At 36.4% G+C, this 20,985-nt stretch overlaps 1 protein-coding gene and 1 pseudogene across 9 annotated transcripts in view; both read right to left on the bottom strand.

Annotated features, from left to right (window-relative positions):
• Window positions 1-20,985, bottom strand: part of ELF1 (E74 like ETS transcription factor 1) — a 174,123-nt gene that overhangs the window by 38,421 nt on the left and 114,717 nt on the right. For all 9 annotated transcript variants that reach the window (XM_077158375.1, XM_077158374.1, XM_077158382.1 and 6 more), the window contains exon 3: window positions 19,610-19,790. In XM_077158375.1, the coding sequence (XP_077014490.1) occupies window positions 19,610-19,790 (181 nt within the window). The remainder of the gene's footprint in view (window positions 1-19,609; window positions 19,791-20,985) is intronic.
• LOC143681383 (thiamine transporter 2 pseudogene) lies at window positions 7-19,603 on the bottom strand (annotated as a pseudogene).

The following is a 20,985-nucleotide window of genomic DNA, read 5'->3' as shown; positions in this document are numbered from 1 at the left end:
TCCAAGTTCATTCATTCATGTTAGTTGATATCAGTGAGACCATACAGTATTTGTCCTTTTGTTTCTGGCTAATCTCACTCAGCATAATGTCCTTAAGGTGCATCCATGTTGTTACATACTTCATAACTTTATTTTGTCTTACAGCTGCATAATATTCCACCATATGTATATACCACAGCTTGTTTAGCCACTAGTCTGTTAATGAACATTTGGCTGTTTCCATCTCTTCACAATTGTAAATAATGCTGCTGTAAACATTGGTGTGCAAATGTCCATTTGTGTCTTTGTCCTCATGCTCTCTGAGTAGATACCTCATAATTGTATGGCCGGGTCATATGGCAATTCTATACTTAGCTTCCTGAGGATCTGCCAAACTGCCTTCCACAGCGGTTGTACCATTTGACATTCCCACCAATAGTGGAGAAGTGCGCCTCTCTACACATCCTCTCCAGCACTTGTCGTTTTCTGTTTTATTGATAATTGCTATTCTGGAAGGTGTGAGATGATATCTCATTGTGGTTTTGATTTGCATTTCCCTAATAGCCAGGGAAGTTGGGCATCATTTCATGTGCCTTTTGACCATTTGTATTTCCTCTTCTGAGAAGTGTCTGTTCATGTCTTTAGCCCATTTTGTAACTGGGTTGACTTTCTTTTTGTTGCTGAGTTGAACAATCTCTTTATATATTCTGGATACTAGATCTTTATCTGATATATTGTTTCCAAATATTGCCTCCCATTCTGTAGGCTGTCTTTTTACTTTCTTGACGAAGTTCTTTGATGCACAAAAGTGTGTAATTTTGAGGCGTTCCCATTTCTTTCTTTCTTTCTTTCTTCAATGATCATGCTTTGGGTAGTAGGTCTAGGAAACTGCCTCCTATTACAAGATTTATAAGGTATTTCCCTATATTTCCTTCTAACAGTTTTATGGTCTTAGATCTAATGTATAGGTCTTTGATCCAGTTTGAGTTAATTCTTAATAGGGTGTGAACTATGGATCCCCTTTCATTTTTTTTGAATGTGGATATCCAGTTCTCTAGGCACCATTAATTGAAGAGACTCTTCTGTCCCAGGTGAGTTGGCTTGACTGTCTTATCAAAGATCAATTGTCCACACATGAGAGGGTCTATATCTGAACACTCTATTCGAGTCCATTGGTCAGTATATCTACCTTTATGCAAGTACCATGCTGTTTTGACCACCACAGCTTTGTAATACAGCTTAAAGTCAGATAGCATGAGACCTCTGACTTCATTTTCTTTCTCAGGATACTTTTAGCTATTCAGGGCACCCTGTCCTTCTGGATAAATATGGTTATTGGTTTTTCTATTTCTGAAAAGTATGTTTTTGGGATTTTAATTGGTATTGAATGAATTGAATCTGTAAATCAATTTAGGTAGAACTGACATCTTAACTATATTTAGTCTTCCAGTCCATGAACACGGTATGCCCTTCCATTTATTTAGATCTTCTGTGATTTCTTTTAGCAATTTCTTGTAGTTTTCTCTGTATAGATCTTTTTTATCTTTAGTGAAATTTATTCTTAAATATTTTATTCTTTTGGTTGCAATTGTAAATGGAATTTTTTTCATGATTTCCCCCTCAAATTCTTCATTACTTTATAAAAGCACTACAGATTTTTGAGTACTGATCTTGTAACCTGCCACTTTGCTGTACTCATGTATTAGCTCTAGTAGTTTTGCTGTGGATTTTTGGGGGGTTTTGATATATAGTATCTTATCATCTGCATACAGTGAGAGTTTTACTTCTTCCTTTCCAATTTTGATGCCTTGTATTTCTTCTTCTTGTCTAATTGCTCTGGTTAGAACTTGCAACACAACGTTGAATGACAATGGTGATAGTGGACATCCTTGTCCTGTTCCAGATCTTAGGGGGAAAGTTTTCAGTTTTTCCCCACTGGAGATGATGTTAGCTGTGGGTTTTTCATATATTCCCTTTATCATGTCAAGGAAGTTCCCTTCTATTCCTATCCTATCCTTTGAAGTGTTTTCAACAGGAAAGGTTGTTGAATTTTGTCAAATGCCTTTTCTGCATTGACACGTTGATATGGTGTATTACATTAATTGACTTTATGTTGAACCATCCTTGCATACCTGGGATGAATGCTACTTGGTCATGGTGAATAATTCTTTTAATATGCTGCTGGATTCAATTTGAAAGAATTCTGTTGAGGATTTTTGCATCTACATTCATAAGAGAGATTGCTCTGTACCTTTATTTGTAATATCTTTGTCTGACTTTGGTATGAGGGTGATGTTGGCGTTGTAGAATGAATTAGCTTTCCCTCCTCTTTAATTTTTTTGAAGAGTTTGAACAGGATTCGTACTAATTCTTTCTTGAATGTATGGCAGAATTCACATGTGCAGCCATCTGGTCCTGGACTTTTCTTCTTTGGGGAGTTTCTGAATGACTGATTCAATTTCTTTACTTGTGATTGGTTAGTTGAGGTCGTCTATTTCTTTTCAAGTCAGTGTTGGTTGTTCATGCCTTATGTTGTCCACTTCATCTACATTGTCAAGTTTATTAGCATAAAGTTGTTCATAGCACCCTCTCATTACTTCCTTTATTTCTGTGGGGTCAGTGGTTATGTCTCCTCTTCCATTTCTGATTTTATTTGTATCCTCTGTCTTCTTCTTTTAGTCAACCTCACTCAGGATCCGCCAATCTTACTGATTTTTTCACAGAACCAACTTCTGATTTTGTTGATTTTCTCGATTGTTTTCATGTTCTCAATTTCACTTACTTCTGCTCTAATCTTCATTATTTCTTTCCTTTTGCTTGCTTTGGGGTTTCTGTCCTTATTTTTTTTAAAACTCATCTACCCATACCCTGGATAAAGGAAGTGTCAGCCACAAGGTTTTCACAATCACATGGTGTTCTAATTTGTTAGCTACCAGAATGCAATATACCAGAAATGGAATGGCTTTTTTAAAAAGGGGAATTTAATAAGTTGCTAGTTTACAGTTCTAAGGCCGGGAAAATGTTCCAGTTAAAACAAGTCTATAGAAATGTCCAATCAAAGGCATCCAGAGAAAGAGATCTTGGCTCAAGAAGGCCGATGAAGTTCTGGGTTTCTTTCTCAAGTGGAAGGGCACATGGTGAACACGGTCAGGGTTCCTCTCTCACCTGGAAAGACACATGGTGAACATGGTCAGTGTTCCTCTCTCATCTGGAAGGGCACGTGGCGATCACGGCGGCATCTGCTAGTGTCTTCTCCTGGCTTCCTGTTTCATAAAGCTCCCCAGGAGGCATGTTCCTTCTTCATCCCCAAAGGTTGCTGGCTGGTGGACTCTGTTTCTCGTGGCTATGTCATCGTGCTCTGCTCTCTCCGAATCTCTTTCATTCTCCAAAATGTTTCCTTTTATAGGACTCCAGAAACTTATCAAGACCCACCCAAATGGGTGGAGACATGTCATCACCTAATCCAGCTTAACAACCACTTTTGATTAAATCACATCTCCAGGGAGATGATCTGATTACAGTTACAAACACACAGTATTGAATAGGGATTCTTCTGCCTTTATGAAATGGGATTTTTATTAAAACACAGCTTTTCTAGGGTCCATACATCCTTTCAAACCAGCACATGTGGCCACACAGTAAATGCTATAAAGGTATACAACTGTCATCAAGAATTGAGACTAATGGAACACACAGGAACTGACTCTTGCTCTTTCTATCTTTGCCACCTTCTGGGTCCTCTGTAACTCTTTCTTCCTTCTGTTAGAGGCTGCACTCACTGCCCATAATCTAGAGATGTTTTGATTTCCTTTTTTGTAGAACCTCAGGGGATTATATGATGCAAAACTGACAAATATAAACATATTTCCTTAAGGTTTTAACTTTTGCCCCTATAATTGAGTTTTGTTTATTTTAAACATCATATAAGAGCTTCTTTATAGAAAACCTGATATTTGAATCTGATTACTAATATAATGCAGTTCTTATTCCACTAATTGTCTAGATGGTTTGGCCAGTCTGCATTCTCATTCACTGTCAACCTGTTTTTTAAAAAACAGACAATGGAGTTTATACTCTTTTATATTTGTATTATTTCCACCCAGAAATTACTCATTAAAATGTGAAAGGAAAAACTGATTCATTGAAAAAAAAAGTTCACAAGAAAAACAGATGCAGACAGAATGCATGGTTCCATTAAACAAATACAAAACTTCTTAACATCAAGTTCTTGTCTTTCAATATTTATCACAATAAACCGATAAATTAATTTAAGAATAACCAAAGTTTTTCCAAGCAAGGTCACAGTAAAATATAATTAAAATTTTTCTTGATATATTTGTTTCAGCTGTGAGCATTAACATTTTTGTCCATTCTACCATTTTATTGGAAATATATAGCATTAGTGTAGTAACCATGGTTTGACCACTTAATGTACTATCCAAATCAAAGCAAACGGCCATTTATGAGGTAGGACACAGAAGCAGGTACATATGTATTTCACTCTGGAACACTTCATATTTCTGCTCTTGAATGATCCTACTTTTCTCACTTCCATATTGTTTTGGGGTAGACTTGAAAGTGGTGAAAACAGTATTTAGGGTCTCAGTGGGCTTACTGAGACCATGTAGATGGCTTGTTTCAACTTGGTCAACTAAATCCTATGACCAAATCAGCTCATAAGGCCAACAGCTGAGGTTTGGATGTGAGTTTTTGTTTTTGGGGGTTTTTTGTTTTGAGTACATGGTATGGGAATTGAACCCACCGGATCTCCTGCATGGAAGGTCAGCATTCTATCACTGAACCACCCATGCACCCCGGATGCAGTTTTGATGATGTTCATGATGGCTCATTTTAACACAGTTATGTTTTTATTTTTTATTTTTTTTAGCAATTCTAATGAGGTACATTCACACATCATACAATCTACCTGAAATGTACAATGTTTATCCCCAGAACATCCTGTACCCCTTATCTCCCATCCCCATCGGCACTTAAAAACAGTGTGGTAACATTTGCTACTATTGATGTAAGTCTATTAAAGTATTACTCTTAACTAAAGGCCATAATTTGCAAATAGGTGCACTTTTTTCCCATATACCCCTATATCTAACTTACTGTAGTAATGATGTACATTGTTCTAGTTCATGAAGGATTTTTATATTTGTACACTTAATATAGTGTCATTGTCCACCACAGGGTTCACTGTGTTAAAGAGCCCCATATTTTATCCTCCAGCGTTCCTTCTAGTGCCATGCTCAACTTAAAACTTCTCCTTTCAACCACAATCCCACTCATAATTCAGTGCTGTTACTTTTATTCACCATGATATTGTGCTACCATCACCTGTGTCCATGTTCATTCATTTAAATTCAACCTAGTTAAAAATTCTGCACACATTATGCATCCACTCCCTATTAACACTGTATGTTCATCTAGGACAAAACATTAAAATACCTAAGTACATACACACAGCACCATACATTTTCAATGAGTTGCCCATCCTCTGAGACCATGTTAGGTCAAATCAGGCTAAAACCATGTTACTTTGCTCATAATAGGTGGGTCAACCAATCCATTTTGATTCTGATCACCAGAAGAACATTCTTCCTTTTTGCATTTGGCTGAATAGATTATGTAAATGCTTCTCATTAGGAAAATTCCAGCAGTGACTTAGAAATAACTTCCATACATCAAAAACTGAATACTGCTGGGAGACTTGAGTCCTGGTCTTCAATCACAATCACTGTTAGGAGGGTCTGAACCACCAAGGCCATGAAGGTGTTGATTCCAAACACCAGGGTATGGCGCTCTATGCTGAGGTTCACAGCGATCTGAAATGCTGCTATCATTATGAGAAACATGTAACTTGACTTACATAGCAAAAGACCAGCATAGCACACCCAAGTATTGTGTAAAGAATGAGAAATAGAGACCCTGCATCTGCTGCTGAAAAGATCCCCAACACCAACTCTTCCAAAAGATCTCAGCTGACTTTCACATAGCCTCCTGCAAAGGCTGCCTCGGCCTCTTCACTACTTCATTATATACTGTATTACTGTGAGGTGGTGTCTTGTAATCCCACAGGATTTGAACATAGTTCAAAACCTGATTAAAACCTTCCATAGATAAAGTCCACTAGAGGGACCTGTAAATAAACATGCTTTTAGGAATAGCACTCTCTGAAATCTTGGAACCATTGTGTAAAAACTCTCTAAGCCATATTTTTTGGTTTTGGACTGCTTAAGTGGCCATAATCCACAGGCCCTGAGATGTTTAAATATACTTCGTGATCCTTATAGGGCTCTTCTAATACAGCATCATTTGCTGGTAAGTTTTGAGGAGTTTCTTTGCTGGGTTTTTCATGAAAGGACATGCTCTTCTTGGGCACTGGTAGAAAAGGAAGGCCATGAAGTCAAAGGCTAAGGACATGACATTAAGGCAAACGTATGACAGGTTGACCAGGGATACCAAGAACAGGGCCAGCATGGAGGCCACTGTGTGGGCCACCAGTGTCACACTCCAACAGCAGCTGCTCACTCTCTGGTAATGTTCTGGGCTGACCACACTGTACATGTAGGCATAGAGGGCCGCCACGGTGGCAGAGACGAAGCCATGGGTGACCTCCAGCACCTGCATGACTTAATCCTTGACCAAAAACAAGCAGCAGCCAGGTCATGATGAAGCTGATACCCTATATGATGATAACTGGCTTGTAGCAGATGTAATTGGTGAGAATGAAGATGGGGAGCAGTGCCAGGTAAGATTATGTCAAAAGAAGAGGGATGTCTTTTGTGATCTGAGGTTCATATTTTTATTTGGTCCTGATAAATAAAGCACAACAAATGGTTCTGATTTCTGAGAAGAATCCAAATAAGCAGAGAATTACTGTGAGAAAAACCCAGGAATAGCTTGGTGAGGTTTGGCTACTATCCATGTCTGGTTAAACACCTTATAAATGAGTCAATATTAGATAGTGCAGAAGCCCATGCTCTGGGAAAATTAGTTGTTTAATTTTTATTTCTCTGCCTATCTGCATTATGTCTGATTTTTATTCCTTGCTGCACCAAGTTTCAATGTCACTTTTTTGCCTGGTATATAATTTTTAAGATTGCACTTTTTATGCAATTGTATCAGCCCAGAAGAAAGCTTCCTTTCCACTGTTCCTACTCCAAGAATCTTGACCTGTTCTTTTTGGGTTTGTTTTGCCTCTAATTTTAAAAATTCCTTTTGTTGTCTCCAGGTGCTTCTGCCCAGAGAGCAAATTCTGTCCGAAACAACTGTTCAGGGGCTTCAGAGGGCAGGAAAACACTGCATATCCAGAGAATTCTCAGAGGAGGGTCATCCAGGAGAAGACCTTCCCAAGTCAGTACTTCCCAGCCAAAACAGGGTCAGGGACCCACAAAGTGGGGGCAGGCCAAATCCAAAGGATCTTGGGAAGGGTATCAGGAACAGTGCTAGAAGCTTCTTTGATGGCTCCCTAAATCTGTGCTTTCCCAGGCTGCCCAGCAAATTCAGCCCTTCGGCTAACTGTCTTCCAGAACCCCAAGAAAGTGCTGCATCTTTAAATCTGCACTGGTTCTGCCCCTATCCAGGGCAGGCTGAAACACTAGCTCTGAGCTAGGATCCAGCAATCCAAATTTGCTAATCAAAAGCCTTAATCGGTGATCTACCATACCCAACCCTGTTCTTGGTGAAGACAATTTTTATGTTCCTTTTTCTCTCCAGGGAGCTGGCCAGGGATTGGACCAAGAGGCAGTTCATCATGAGAGTCGGGTATGGGTGCTGGCAGCTGCCATATGGAGAGAGAAACTCACAGTTCTTAAACATAGTTTTTGTTTGTTTGTTTGTTTTGGCATGAATAGGCTCCAGGAATCAAACCCAGCTCTCCAGATGGGCAGGTGAGAATTCTGTACTCTGAGCCACCATTGCACCGTATCCCCCCTTTTTCTTGTATGCTATATCGCAGAGTCACATTTCATTCTTTTTCCATGTGAATATCCTGCTATGGCAGCACCATCTGTTGAATTTTTGTTCGTTTTCTTTGCTCGTTTTGGGAAGTGCATGGGACAGGAATCGAACCCGGGTCTCCTGCATGGCAGGTGAGAATTCTACCACTGAACTACCCTTGCACTCCCAATCATGGTGTATTAGTCTCTTCTCCTATTCTTCTCTGGATATGCGGTGTTCTCCTGCCCTCTGAAGCCCCTCAACAGTCATTTCAGACAGTTCGTGCCTATATAATCACTGTTTTGGTGAAAGGACTGAGTCCTGGAGCTCCCTACTCTGCCATTTTCCTCAGAAGTACTTTCTGAGTATTTTTATCATGAAGGGGTACTGGATATTGTCAAATGACTTTCAATATGTTGTTAAATTTGGTTTGCAAGGATTTTGCAGCTATATTCATATGGGATATTAGTCTGTAATTTTCTTTTCTAGTGATTATCTTTATCTGGCTTTGGAATAAGGGTGAATCTGATATCATAAAATGAGCTACGGAATGTTCCTCCTATTTTCTGAAAGCACATGAGCAGCTTTGGTGTTACTTCTACTTGGAATTTTTGTAAAATTCACTAGTGAAGTCATATGCTCCTGGAGTTTTCTTTGCTGAGAGATTTATTGTCTCTTACTTGTTATTAATCTTTTTCTTTTTGAGTCAGTGTAGGAAGTTTGTAGGTTTTTAGAAATTTCTTTCACCTAGGTTATTTAATTTGTAGGCATACAACTGTTCATCTTATTTTCTTATAATACTTTTTATTTTTATAGGGTCAGTAATCGTGTTCTCCTATTATTTATGATTATAGTTACTTGCATCCTTTCTATTTTCCTCTGTCAGTCTATCTAAAGGTTTGTCATTTTATTGATCTTTACAAAGAACCAACTTTTGGTTTAAGTGGATTCTACTGCTTTTTAAATTTCTATTTAATTTACCTCTACTTCAATCTTTTCTATTTCTTTCATTCTTGTTTCTTTGGGTTTATTTTTAGGTACATATATATTTATAACATATCTTATTATATTGACCTTCTTATCAGTTTATAATGATCTTTCTTGTCATGTCTTACAAAAGTCTATTTTAAACAACGAGCAGTCTCACCACCCTACCCCTCTCTACGTGGGACATGACTCCCAGGGGTGTGGACCTTCCTGGCAGCGTGGGACAGAGATCTTGGAATGAACAGAGACTCAGCATCAAGGGATTGAGAAAACCCTTCTCGATCAAAAGGGGGAAGAGGGAAATGAGACAAAGTGTCAATGGCTGAGAGATTCCAAACAGAGTCGAGAGGTTATCCTGGAGGTTATTCTTATGCATCAAGTAGATATCATCTTGTTATTCAAGATGTAATGGAGAGGCTGGAGGGAACTGGCTGAAAATGTAGAGCTGTGTTCCAGTAGCCATGTTTCTTGAGGATGATTGTATAATGATGCAGCTGTCACAATGTGACTGTGTGATTGTGAAAACCTTGTGTGTGATGCTCCTTTTATCTACCTTGTCAAGAGACGAGTAGAACATATGGAATAAAAATAAATAATAGGGGGAACAAATGCTAAAATAAATTTAGTTTGAAATGCTAGTGATCAATGAAAGCAAGGGGTAAGGGGTATGGTAGGTATAATCTTTTTTTTTTTCTTTCCTGTGTTCGTTTAATTCTTTTTCTATTGTCTTTTTATTTCTTTTTCTGAATTAATGCAAATGTTCTAAGAAATGATGAATATGCAACTAAGTGATATTGTTAGTTACTGATTATGTATGTTGTTTTATTTTGTTTCTTATTTTTTTAATTAATAAATAAATTTAAAAATTTTTTTTTAAATAGTTAAAAAAAAAAGTCTATTTTAACTCATATTACCATAGCTACTTAGCTCTGTTTTGGTTACCATTTGAAATATTTTTTCCCATTCTTTCACTTTCAACCAACTTGTATCTTTGAATTCCAACTGAGTCTTTTATAAGCACCAAATAGTTGGGTCATGTTTTTTTTATCCACTTTAACAATGTCTACCTTTTGGCTGGACAGTTCGGTTCACTTACATTTAATAAGTATCCTGCTGATAATACAGGACTTTCTAAAGCCATTTTGCTATTTGGTCATACTAAGTCTTAGACTTTTTTTTCTTCCTCAATCTTTCACTACTGCCTACTATAATATTTATTTGTATTTTTGGAGTGAATCATTTAGATTCCTTTCTCATTGCCTTCTGCATATACTTTTCAGGTATTTTCTTTTTAGTATCAATGGAAGTTAAATTTAACATCCATAATCTATAACAATCACATTTTATTTGATACCAACTTAATATCAACACCATACATAAACACTGGTCCTTTATTCCCTCTGCCCCCCGCCTCTGTGTTGTGTATGTTCAAAATTATCTTTATATACTGTATGTCTAAAATCATATGTGCTGGTTTGAAAGGATGTATGTACCCTAGAAAAACCATGTTTTAATCCTAATTCCATTTTGTAAAGGCAGTCATTTCTTCTAATCCCTATTTAGTACTGTATGTTTGAAACATTAAATTAGATCATCTCCCTGGAGATGTGACTCAATCAAGAGTGGTTGTTAAACTGGATTAGGTAAAGACGTGTCTACATCCATTCCAGGTGGGTCTTGTTTAGTTTACTGGAATGCTATAAAAGAGGAAACATTTTGGAGAAAGGAGAAGATACAGAGAAAGCAGAGAACAACAGAGCCACAAGGAAGCCACAACAGAGAACGCTATAGAATCACGAAGCAGAGATTCCACCAGCCAGCGACTTTTGGAGATGAAGGAGGAAAATGCCTCCCGGGGAGTTGGAGAGGAAGCTAGCAGATGACACCGTGTTCGCCATGTGCCCTTCCAGCTGAGAGAGAAATCCTGACCATGTTCTCCATGTGCCTTTCCAGATGACAGAGAAACTCTGAACTTCATTGGTCTTAAACCAAGGTATCTTTACCTGGATGCCTTAGATTGGGCATTTCTATAGACTTGTTTTAATTGGGACATTTTCTCACCCTCAGAATTGTAAGCTTGTAACTTATTACTTTTCCCTTCATAAAAGCCATTCTGTTTCTGGTATATGGCATTCCGGCAGCTAGCAAACTAGATTTGTCATTTTTTTATGAATTTGCATTTTAGAATCAGTGAGCAGTAAAAACACCATAAGTTCATACTAATATTTCCAATGCAATTTTAGGATTATAGAATACTTAATGAAAACAATTTAAGATTCTTTGACAGTTTTGTATTTGTCTTCCATTTGGAAGTCTTAAAAATCACCAAATAATTATTCTCTGTATTTGTGCCACCAACTCAATAAAGTAATTAAACTAATTTGTTTCAGGGTGCTTTCAATTTTTAGGATCACTTATTTCCCCCCAGTTACATCTTTTTTTTATAATTATGTTAAAACATTCACATGGGCCTGATGTAAAAAACTACAAAAAAGATAGGTTTAAAGAATTCTAGCTTTCATCCCTATCCCCTTCTTCTGCCTATAAATAACCATTTTACTACTTTTTAGTTCATTCTTCCAAGTTTTTAACAATAAGCAAATACAAATCTAACATTTATATTCTTTTCCTTATTACAGATATGTAGATAAGATGTCACATCTTACATTCTCCTAGCTTAATTTTTTTAAACATACAATAAAGATCATTCTACATCTATACAGAGAGATCATGATACCTTTTGAACTTAAAAAATTGTGAAACAAGCTAAGTGAATTCAATATCAAAGGTCTAATTTGTAAAACTTTGTTTATTCCAATCAACTCCACTGCTTGGATCAAGAAACAAAATAAACTGGGGGTTCCTGCATGAAATAGGAAAAAAGAGAGAGAAAATGTATATCCTCATCTTAAAAATAAAGAAGAAAAAGGTGGTCCTTCATTTAATGAATGACAAAAATTTTCAACAATAAAAACTCACAAACTTTTCAAACATATTTTTAAACTTCTTCAAATCAGATTATTCGTGATCTGGCAACTGGTTAAAATCCAGTAATATCAACTACAGAAAACACTGACATGTTACTTAGAGAATAATTCATAAATGACATTTAGAATTATTATGAATTACTAAATATTTTTGACCTTTTAAAAAACAGGCTTGAGTCACTATATGAAAGAGAGGAGAGAAAACAGTATTTTTAAAAAGAATAGCATTAACTAATAAATGCAGTCATCATGATTACTTCTAATATGTGGAAATTTCTACCATTCCTTTAATAATTTCAATTGTAGACCCTCAAAGGGTAGTAATAGAAGAATACTACATATATCAATGTTAAGAGTTCCTGATCTAACAACTAAAAAAAAAAAAATTAGCAGTACAACACTTTTTTTCAGTGAAAACTTAGAAACCCAAAATATGATGAAACTCCAACGTACAATGAATAGAAAGAAGTGGTATTTCATCATTATACATTTATTTTTCAATTTCAAATATATATATCAAACCTGATATGAGGTAAACCAATGAAATTGGGTACGGAGCTGTACATGACAGCTGATATTAAAATGAAAATGAAAAATAGAAACAAAATAAAAATTATGGTGTACACTGTAAAAAAAATCTCCAAGTACCCATTCTAGCTTCAAAAATTATCAACACACGGCCAATTTCTTTTCATCCGTACCCAACTCACTGCCCCTCTACCTTCCAAACAGGATTATTTTCAAGCAGTTGAAGGCATATGATTTTATCTCTAAATATTTTAAAATGTGAATCTAAAAGTTAAGGGTTCTGGCCCCACCCCATTCAGGATGGCAGAACAAGACACCTTAGGGCTCTAACATCACCTCTTCCACAAGCTTGAACCACTAACAAGAAGTGGTAAAAACGTTTCTCAGAGATTCAGAAAGCAATTAAAGAAATGCAAATAACACAGCAAGGGCTGAATCAAGAAAAAGACTACTTCAATGAGACAAGATATCCTGACAGTTTGGCTGACACCTCCTCTTCCCCTCACTGGCTGGACATGAAACTGGCCTGCATTCCCAATGTAGATCCTTCGTTCCAGTTCCAGTTTCAGAGAGAGCAGAGTAACCCTTGTTCACATATGGGGAGCAGGTATATCTGGCCCAGTCTGTCTGGTGGTGACCAAAGACTCATCATCCCAGAACTTGCTCTGCATATAGAGATTGGCTTATGGAACTCTCTTACAGAATACTGTAGTAGAGTACACAAGGCCTGCTGCCTAGGGCAAGGCATTGCTGGCTGTAGGACACACAAGGGCATGACAAGAACTGTGAGGAAACTGTTTCCTAGGGAAACAGGGACATATGAAACCTTACAAATGAGGAAAATCCTAAGGGCCACAAGTGTATTCCAAACCAAGATGCATAAGCAGAAAGAATCAGCAAGACCCCTATACTTTGGCCTGGTGCTATTCTCTAAACAGACTGTATACTGTAGTGACCTTAAACTGTAGGTACCCCAGAAAAACATGTTCTTAAATCTAATCCATTCCCATTGGATTAGGGACTTTTGGTGAAGTCACTTCAGTTAAATAGTGCTCTGGCCCAATCAGGATGGGTCTTTATTATTGGAGGTTTTTTGCAAGCAGAACAAAATTCAGATATAGAGAAAGAAAGCCAAGGAAGCAAGAAGCTGAAATTCAATGGAACCTGAAAGAGAACAGAGAGGCACTTATAATGCATTGCTAACTGGCCAAGGACCTAGGATTGCGGAAGCAAATTCCAGAATGCCAGCCTTTGGGAAGAAAGCATCGCCTTGATGATAGCTTGAGTTAGACTCTTGTAGCCTTCAGACCCATGAGTGAATAAATTCTCATTGTTTAACCTGACCCATTATAATGGTATTTACTGTAACAGTCCAAGAAACTAAAACATATGGATATACGCTGAAGGAGAATATTCACATAGCTCAATCTGCAAAAACTGGGAAACATGTTTTCTTTTTCTTTTTTCTGTTAGCTACTAGCAGCCAAGGAACGTTTTATCTTTTTTTTTTTTTAAACATGGGCAGGCACCGGGAATCGAACCCGGGTCCTCTGGCATGGTAGGCAAGCGTTCTTGCCTGCTGAGCCACCGTGGCCCGCCCGGAACATTTTATCTTAATACAAGCTGGATTTGTATCTTAAGTAACAGAAGCCTCAGAGTCTAAATGCCAGCAATAACACATTAGTATGTCAAAATGTCTCAGCTTCAACAAAAGGTCACAAAATACAGAAAGAGGAAGCAATAGTCCAGTAAAAGAGAAAATTAAAGAACGAGGAATCATCAGTAAGGAGTAACAGGCCTGAGATTTATCAGAGAAAGACTTATAAAAAATGGTCCAAAATATGTTCAGAGAGCTATATGAAAACATGGACAAAGAACTAAGGGAAATCAGGGAAATGATGGAAGAACACAATAAGAATATCAATAGAGAGGTGGAAATTATGAGAAGGACTCAAGCAGAACTGAAGATTACATTAATGGAAATTAAAATTCCCCAAAGGGGTTCAACAGAAGATTAGAATTGGCAGTAGAAAGAGTCAGAGAACGTGAAGATAATGTAATTGAAATCATTTAGTCTGAGGTGCAGAAAGAAGAAATAATGAAGAAAGTGAACAGTGAGGAACCTGTAGGACACCATCAAGTGTGTTAATACACACATTGTGGGAGCCCCAGGAGGAGAAGAGAGAAATAGGTAGAGAGAATATTCAAAAAAGTAAAGGCGGAAAACTTCCCAAGTTAAAATACATGAAAATACACATCCAACATGCTCAACAATTTCTAAACAGGAAAAAACAAAACAGACCCACCTTGTGGCATATTATAACCAAACTGTTAAATGCCAATAATAGTCATTTTGAAAGCCACAAGAGAGAAGCAAGGTGTTACAAACAAGGAAACCTCAATAATGACCTCAATACTATCAAGTCCTGATTTTTCAAGGTTCATGGAGGCAAGAAACAAGTGAGACAACATATGTGGGAAGTGTGAAAGTAAAAAACGGCCAACCAAGAACTCCATATCAGGCAAAACTGTCTTTCAAAAATGAGGGACAGGGCAGTGCAATGGTGACTCAGTGGCAGAATTCTCGCCTGCCATGCTGGAGGCCTGGGTTTGATTCACGGAGCCCACCCATGCCAAAAAAAAAAAGAGAGAGAGAGAGATTAAGACATTCCCAGATAAATAGAAGTCGAAGGAGTTCATCAACACTAGATCAACCCTACAAGAAATGCTTAAGGGAGTTCTACATATTGAAAGGAAAGGACAATAGACAATAGCTGCACGAATAAATAAACATCTCCAGTGAGCATAATGACATGGGTAAATATAAATGCCAATACTATTATATTTTTGGTTGGTAACTCTACTTTTTACCTCCTACAGGGTCTAAAAGGCAAAAGCATAAAATAAAATGTAATGATAAACCAGTAGTTTGGGACTCATTATGTATAAGCATGTGACTTGGGACAAGAACAACACAAAGGAAGAGGGACAGAGGGTACAGGAACATAGTTTGTGTGTACGTATTGAACTTAAGTTGGTATCAAAGCAAATAAGATCTTCATAAGAGTTAGAATATTAAATGTAAGCCCCATGGATGATAAATACAATGGAAATATCTGGGAATATACAAGCTCACAGAGACAGAAATTTAAGTACAACTTGCCAGGGGCAGGGGAGGGTGGGTATGGGGAGTTATCCCAAAATGAGGGATAAGAATGCTGTTTGGTCCTATCATATGCAAAGTTATGAAAAAAAAAGAGGCCTTAATCAGACCCTCTCTTTCCCCCACACCACCAACCCTCTGATCTTATCCCAAGATATTTAATACTGCAAATTCTGAAATTAAAGAACAGCATTGTCAAGTAAATTAAAAGATTAAAGGGTGATGGCAAAAAAAAGAATGCTGTTTGGAAAGATGGGAAAGTTTTAGTAAAGGAAGGTGGTGAGGGTACCTCAATACTGTGGGTGTGCTTGGGAGTGGTTGAGATGGAAAAATTTATGCTATACACATGTTACCACCATTTAAAAATAAAAAAGAAAGAATAATTAAAAGATATTGACAATTAAATATAATATATGATCCTGGAATGGGATCTAACAAGGGAGGAAAAAGAGCTCAAAAGGACATTATTGGGACATATGGGAAAATTAGATTATAGATTGTAAGCTTTATATTAATGTTAAATTCTTAAACTAGATAATTCACTTAAAGTGATTGGAAATGTAAATGGCAGTATTAAGTGTTCAAAGGGCATGATTTACACAACCTATACTCAAGTGTTCAAGTGGACTGGGTTGATAAATAGACAAACATGTAGATGGACAGAAAGAAAGAAGGAAAATGTGGGTATTTGGTGGGGTGAGGGGGTGAGGGGGTAGATGTATGACAGAGTTCTCTGTATGGAGTTTGTAATTGTTTTTTAAATTATCCTCTAAATTCAATAGTATTTCAAAATAAAAGTTAAATACCAAGAAAAAAAGACAAGGAATTTCTTTAAACAATACAAATGCAATCTCACACATAAAACCATTAACATTAACTCCTTAATATCATCCAGAGCTCCTCTTAGGACTCATAAAAATTGTTTATAATCCCATCTCTTTTTTACCCTAGAGTTTCTCAACTAGCAGTTGCAAGTACCATTTCTTCTCAAAGGCACAGTACATCTCCCTCTCCCCTCTGGATTAAGGAGGGCCACAAGGTTCTTTCCATTTTTATGACATTTCTCAAAGAAGAATGGAGGCTTTAAGTAAATGCTTGGGTTTGGAGATAAAGAAAAAAGTGAGGGTGGGAGAAACATGTAAATAGAAAATCTGGTTTTCAAGAAGATATGACTTGTTTTCGGACCCATTCCACACCAGTCACATTTTTTAGGAAGTAGCCTGTCTGTACCTCGTTAACTGCTGTATTCAAGTCTTAACCCAAGAGAGTGAAGCAATTTCTTCTCCTAAAGATTTAAGACCTGCTTTCCTAGTCTTAATTTCCTCTCTGAAGACCAGTATCTTTACTGATAACTAATACCAGGAATGAACACCTTTTCAGGGGAGACTCTGGTTCCCAATCAAGAGGGAATGTAGGTTTACACCAGGGCTTCAAGAAGTTATTAAGAATGTCCTGCAAAGCTCCCAGGAGCTATATAACACATATGGGCATAGTAGTGGACATTCCACACAAAATGTAGAAGATCAGAGTCAGCATGCAAGAGCAACTTCTAATCAGATTAATCCAATTCCCTTACTAATAAGGTTGAAAGAAATCTCAATTCATCAAAGAATTTTCACTGGGTTGTTCTGAATAATACTTGACAATTATATAGAGAAAACACTTTGTAAAAAACAGAAAATACAAAAATAGGTGTTAGCCAATGTTATCTACCACTGGGGATTGTGTCACTTGGTGTGTGACCTTGGGTACGCCATTTAACTTAACCTAATTCCAGTTTTCTTTTTTTGAGGGAAGAATTAAATGAGAATACACACTAAATAAAATCTATCACATTAATATGATGATGCACTAAGTCGACATCACTTTTGCTGTATTCTTGCCCAAAATGCATTGCCTCATTTCAGTCATGAGAAAACATTAGATACTTAAAAATAAAAGGCATTTCACAAAATAACTGACCAGTACTCTTCAAAAGTGTCAAGGAGAGATAGGGAAAGATAGTGGAACTGTTAGATATTGGGAGAAGTAACAACTAAATCAATATGAGATTCTGGATAGGATCCTGGAATAGAAAAAAAGACATTAGTGTGAAACTGGTAAAATTTGAATAAGGTTTAGATTTAGATAACACTGAGAGCAGTGTTAATTTCCTGTTCTTGATAAGTCTATAATGCTTATATGTTAACATTAGCTGAAGCCTGATGCGGGATACAAGGAAACTCTCTACACTATTTTTGCAACTTTTCTTTAAGTTTAATAATAATTCAAAATTAAAAGTTAAAAAATATATATTATAATAAACATTCAATAAATGACAGATTTTGGGTTTCACTATTATATTTACTACTACAAATAGTATTATTCAGTTCCTAATCAATCTTCTATTTAATTCAGTTCCTAATCAATCTTCTATTCCTTCCCTCAGCTATAGTTAGCCTATATCATAACTTCTTCAAATACTATTTCTGGTCTAGATTTTTCCAAATGCCTAGGTAAGAGAAACTTACAATTCATCATCCCCTTCTTCAGTCTTAATACAGTAGATTCCTAGCCAATTTTTAAGTTTCCATTTGTTTTTTATCCACAAATAAAACTAGGTCCAGAGTTTTTGCTGCTATGATAAAAAAATGTAAATGCTTCACCTTCTTGGTCATACTTATTAGGCATTTGTATTCTGTTTTTCTTCACAATTACAGGCCTGTTCAAATGCTTTCCCCATTTTAGGCTGTTTCTAATTTGTAAGAGCTCGCTATACATTAAAGATATTAACCCGATTTATCTAACATATAGGTTGTAAATAGTTGTACTCATTTCTCACTTGGCTTTATGCTTCAGTTATATTACCTTAAGGCATAAAGAAGACTACAAATGTCTATTCATCTTTATTCCCTTTACAGTTTTCTCCCAGTTCTTATGCTTAGAAAAAACTTCAAAACTTTAAAATCAAATAAAGCTTTCTTCCTTTTGCTTTAGAATTTTATAAGTATTTCATTTATTAAGGTAAACTTTTAAATCTATTTGGCATTTAGATGTAGTAAAACACAATACATGGTAGGGATCTAACTTCCTTTTCCCTCTTTCACCAAATCTTCCTTTCCCTACTGATTAAAAATGTCACAAATATTATACATTAAGTTCTTAAATAGATTAGAACCTACACTTAGAATTTATCTTCAAAAGTTTTGATATTTGGTAGCATAAGTTATTCATTCAAGGAATTTTTACTGTGCTGCATGCATATTATATACCAGCATTGTGCTAGATGCTGAGCCAGAACTGTGTCTAAGGCAGTCACAACACCCCACCATGAAATCTACCAAGATACCTCATTGTGATTATTTCTGGCAAACTTTAAGAATAAATTATTCAAATAACCTTGCCTTCTAACTAATTAATTTTCCCAAATTTCCCAAGCATCTCTAAACAAGATATATGAATACAAATGTGCAAAAATAGAAATATACCAATTTCTAAAACTGATGAAAATATCACTGCAACTATATCACATTTTAGGGGTCTATACTGATCAAGTATGAAATATTCTACTAATCTGACTTAACCAGAAAAGAAGTCTTCTGTAAATCCGAGGACTGTATCCTACATTTGGGTCATGAACTCTTAATTTTGCTCCCTGTAACAGTAGTAAAATGGAGAACAATCCTTTATTGCTCCTCACAAACAACTGCTCATTATTATCAGGAATACAGACAGAGCTAGGCATATAAAATACTTGGTGAAGATGTGATGAACTCAACAGATTTGGTCCCGCTTACATGTTTCCTATTTTGTCATGTTCATCTCAGTGTATTTAAGAGAGAAGAAAGGGAGATGAGAAAGCAGGATAAAACACAAACAGGTAAGACAGAAAAGGTAATTCCATTCTCCCCACAGGTCTCTATTATCAGTAGGTAATGAAATAATTCAAAACCAAGTTAGGGATATTTTGTACCTCCAAAAACACAGGCCTGGGCCTTTGACTAAAATTGTCCCGCAATGAGGTTCTACTGGAACACACCTGTAAGAGTGATGTCATCGTCATCATCATCTATGATTTCCTCTTCAGCAACATCCAGTGAGCTCTCGTTAATCATGTCACTGGGCTCTTCCACACAGGCTAGTCCAGCATAACTATTGAGAATATCAGCACCAGGAACATGTTCCACAATTACAGCAGGAAAAATAGCTGGATCACCAAGCTGGGAGGGGTGGGGAATGAGAAAATAAATGGATTAACAGAGCTTCTCTTTGATAAAGACAAAAAATATTTTATATTGGACATCAGTTCAGTTTTTACATCATCAGCTAATTACATCTTGACAATTCTTCTAGGCTGAATGTAAATGTAATTTGTATCTGTAAGACTGAATAAACATTATCCTGGGTCTTAATGATCAAGTTTTCATTGGGAAATCCTATAAAAGTACATTTTTAAACTACAGTTAAATAAAAATCTAACAAGTTATCATTAATGCCTAAGTATGAACCAAGAAGGGACAAATTAAATATACGATTAAATAAAATCTCAAGAACAACAAAAAAATTGTGAATTCAATGACTGTTGCTTGGCACACAGGCTTTGCGTGCCAATTTCATTTTCTACTATTATCCTTTCCAGGTTTGGCTATATTAAAACTATTAATTATTACTAAAACTTTCTATTTATAAAATTACGTAATTTTACAGCTGGAAGTACCATCAAAATTTAAGCTCACTCAGCCACCTAATTTTTACAGATAAGGAAACTGACTCATAAAGGGTTTTTAAAAACTATCTCAAAATCAGTTAATTAGTAGCAAACTTCATTTTCTACCCAATCTTTTTCTCAGCAACAATTTCAGATTTGAGAAAAGTTGCATAATAGTAAGAAGATTTATCATGTACTCTTCACCCATACTCCCCAAATGTTAACATTCAACCACATCTGCTTTATCATGTAATTTTTTCAGATTTGTTTGAAAGTGGTAGGTATATTGCCACTTTACACCTAATACGTCAGTGTACATATCCTAAATGCACAAATATTATCTCAAATAAGATACAACAATTTTTGTATCATCTAGACTTGTGGTCACATATCAGAAGGCAAAGTCCAACATCTGCTTTATAACTCTTGGCTCATATTCTATAATCCTATATCCTTTAGGATTTGTCCATCTTTCAGCACGCTCTTGGGAGAAGCCATCTTGCCAGACTCCATGATACCTGGTGTGTTGGTCTGAAAGGATTTATGTACTCTAGAAAAGCCATGTTTTAATCCTAACCCCATTTTGTAAAGGCGGAATAATCCCTATTCAATACTGTATGTTTGAATCTGTGATTAAATTATCTCCTTGGAGATGTAACTCAATCAAGAGCGGTTGTTAAACTGGATTAGGTGGAGACATGTCCCCA

Source organism: Tamandua tetradactyla, chromosome 4 (assembly GCF_023851605.1).
Source record: "Tamandua tetradactyla isolate mTamTet1 chromosome 4, mTamTet1.pri, whole genome shotgun sequence".
In the NCBI taxonomy this organism is placed as follows: Eukaryota; Metazoa; Chordata; class Mammalia; order Pilosa; family Myrmecophagidae; genus Tamandua; species Tamandua tetradactyla.
Note: the sequence above shows the minus strand (reverse complement) of the source record. Positions and strands in the feature narration are given on the sequence as shown.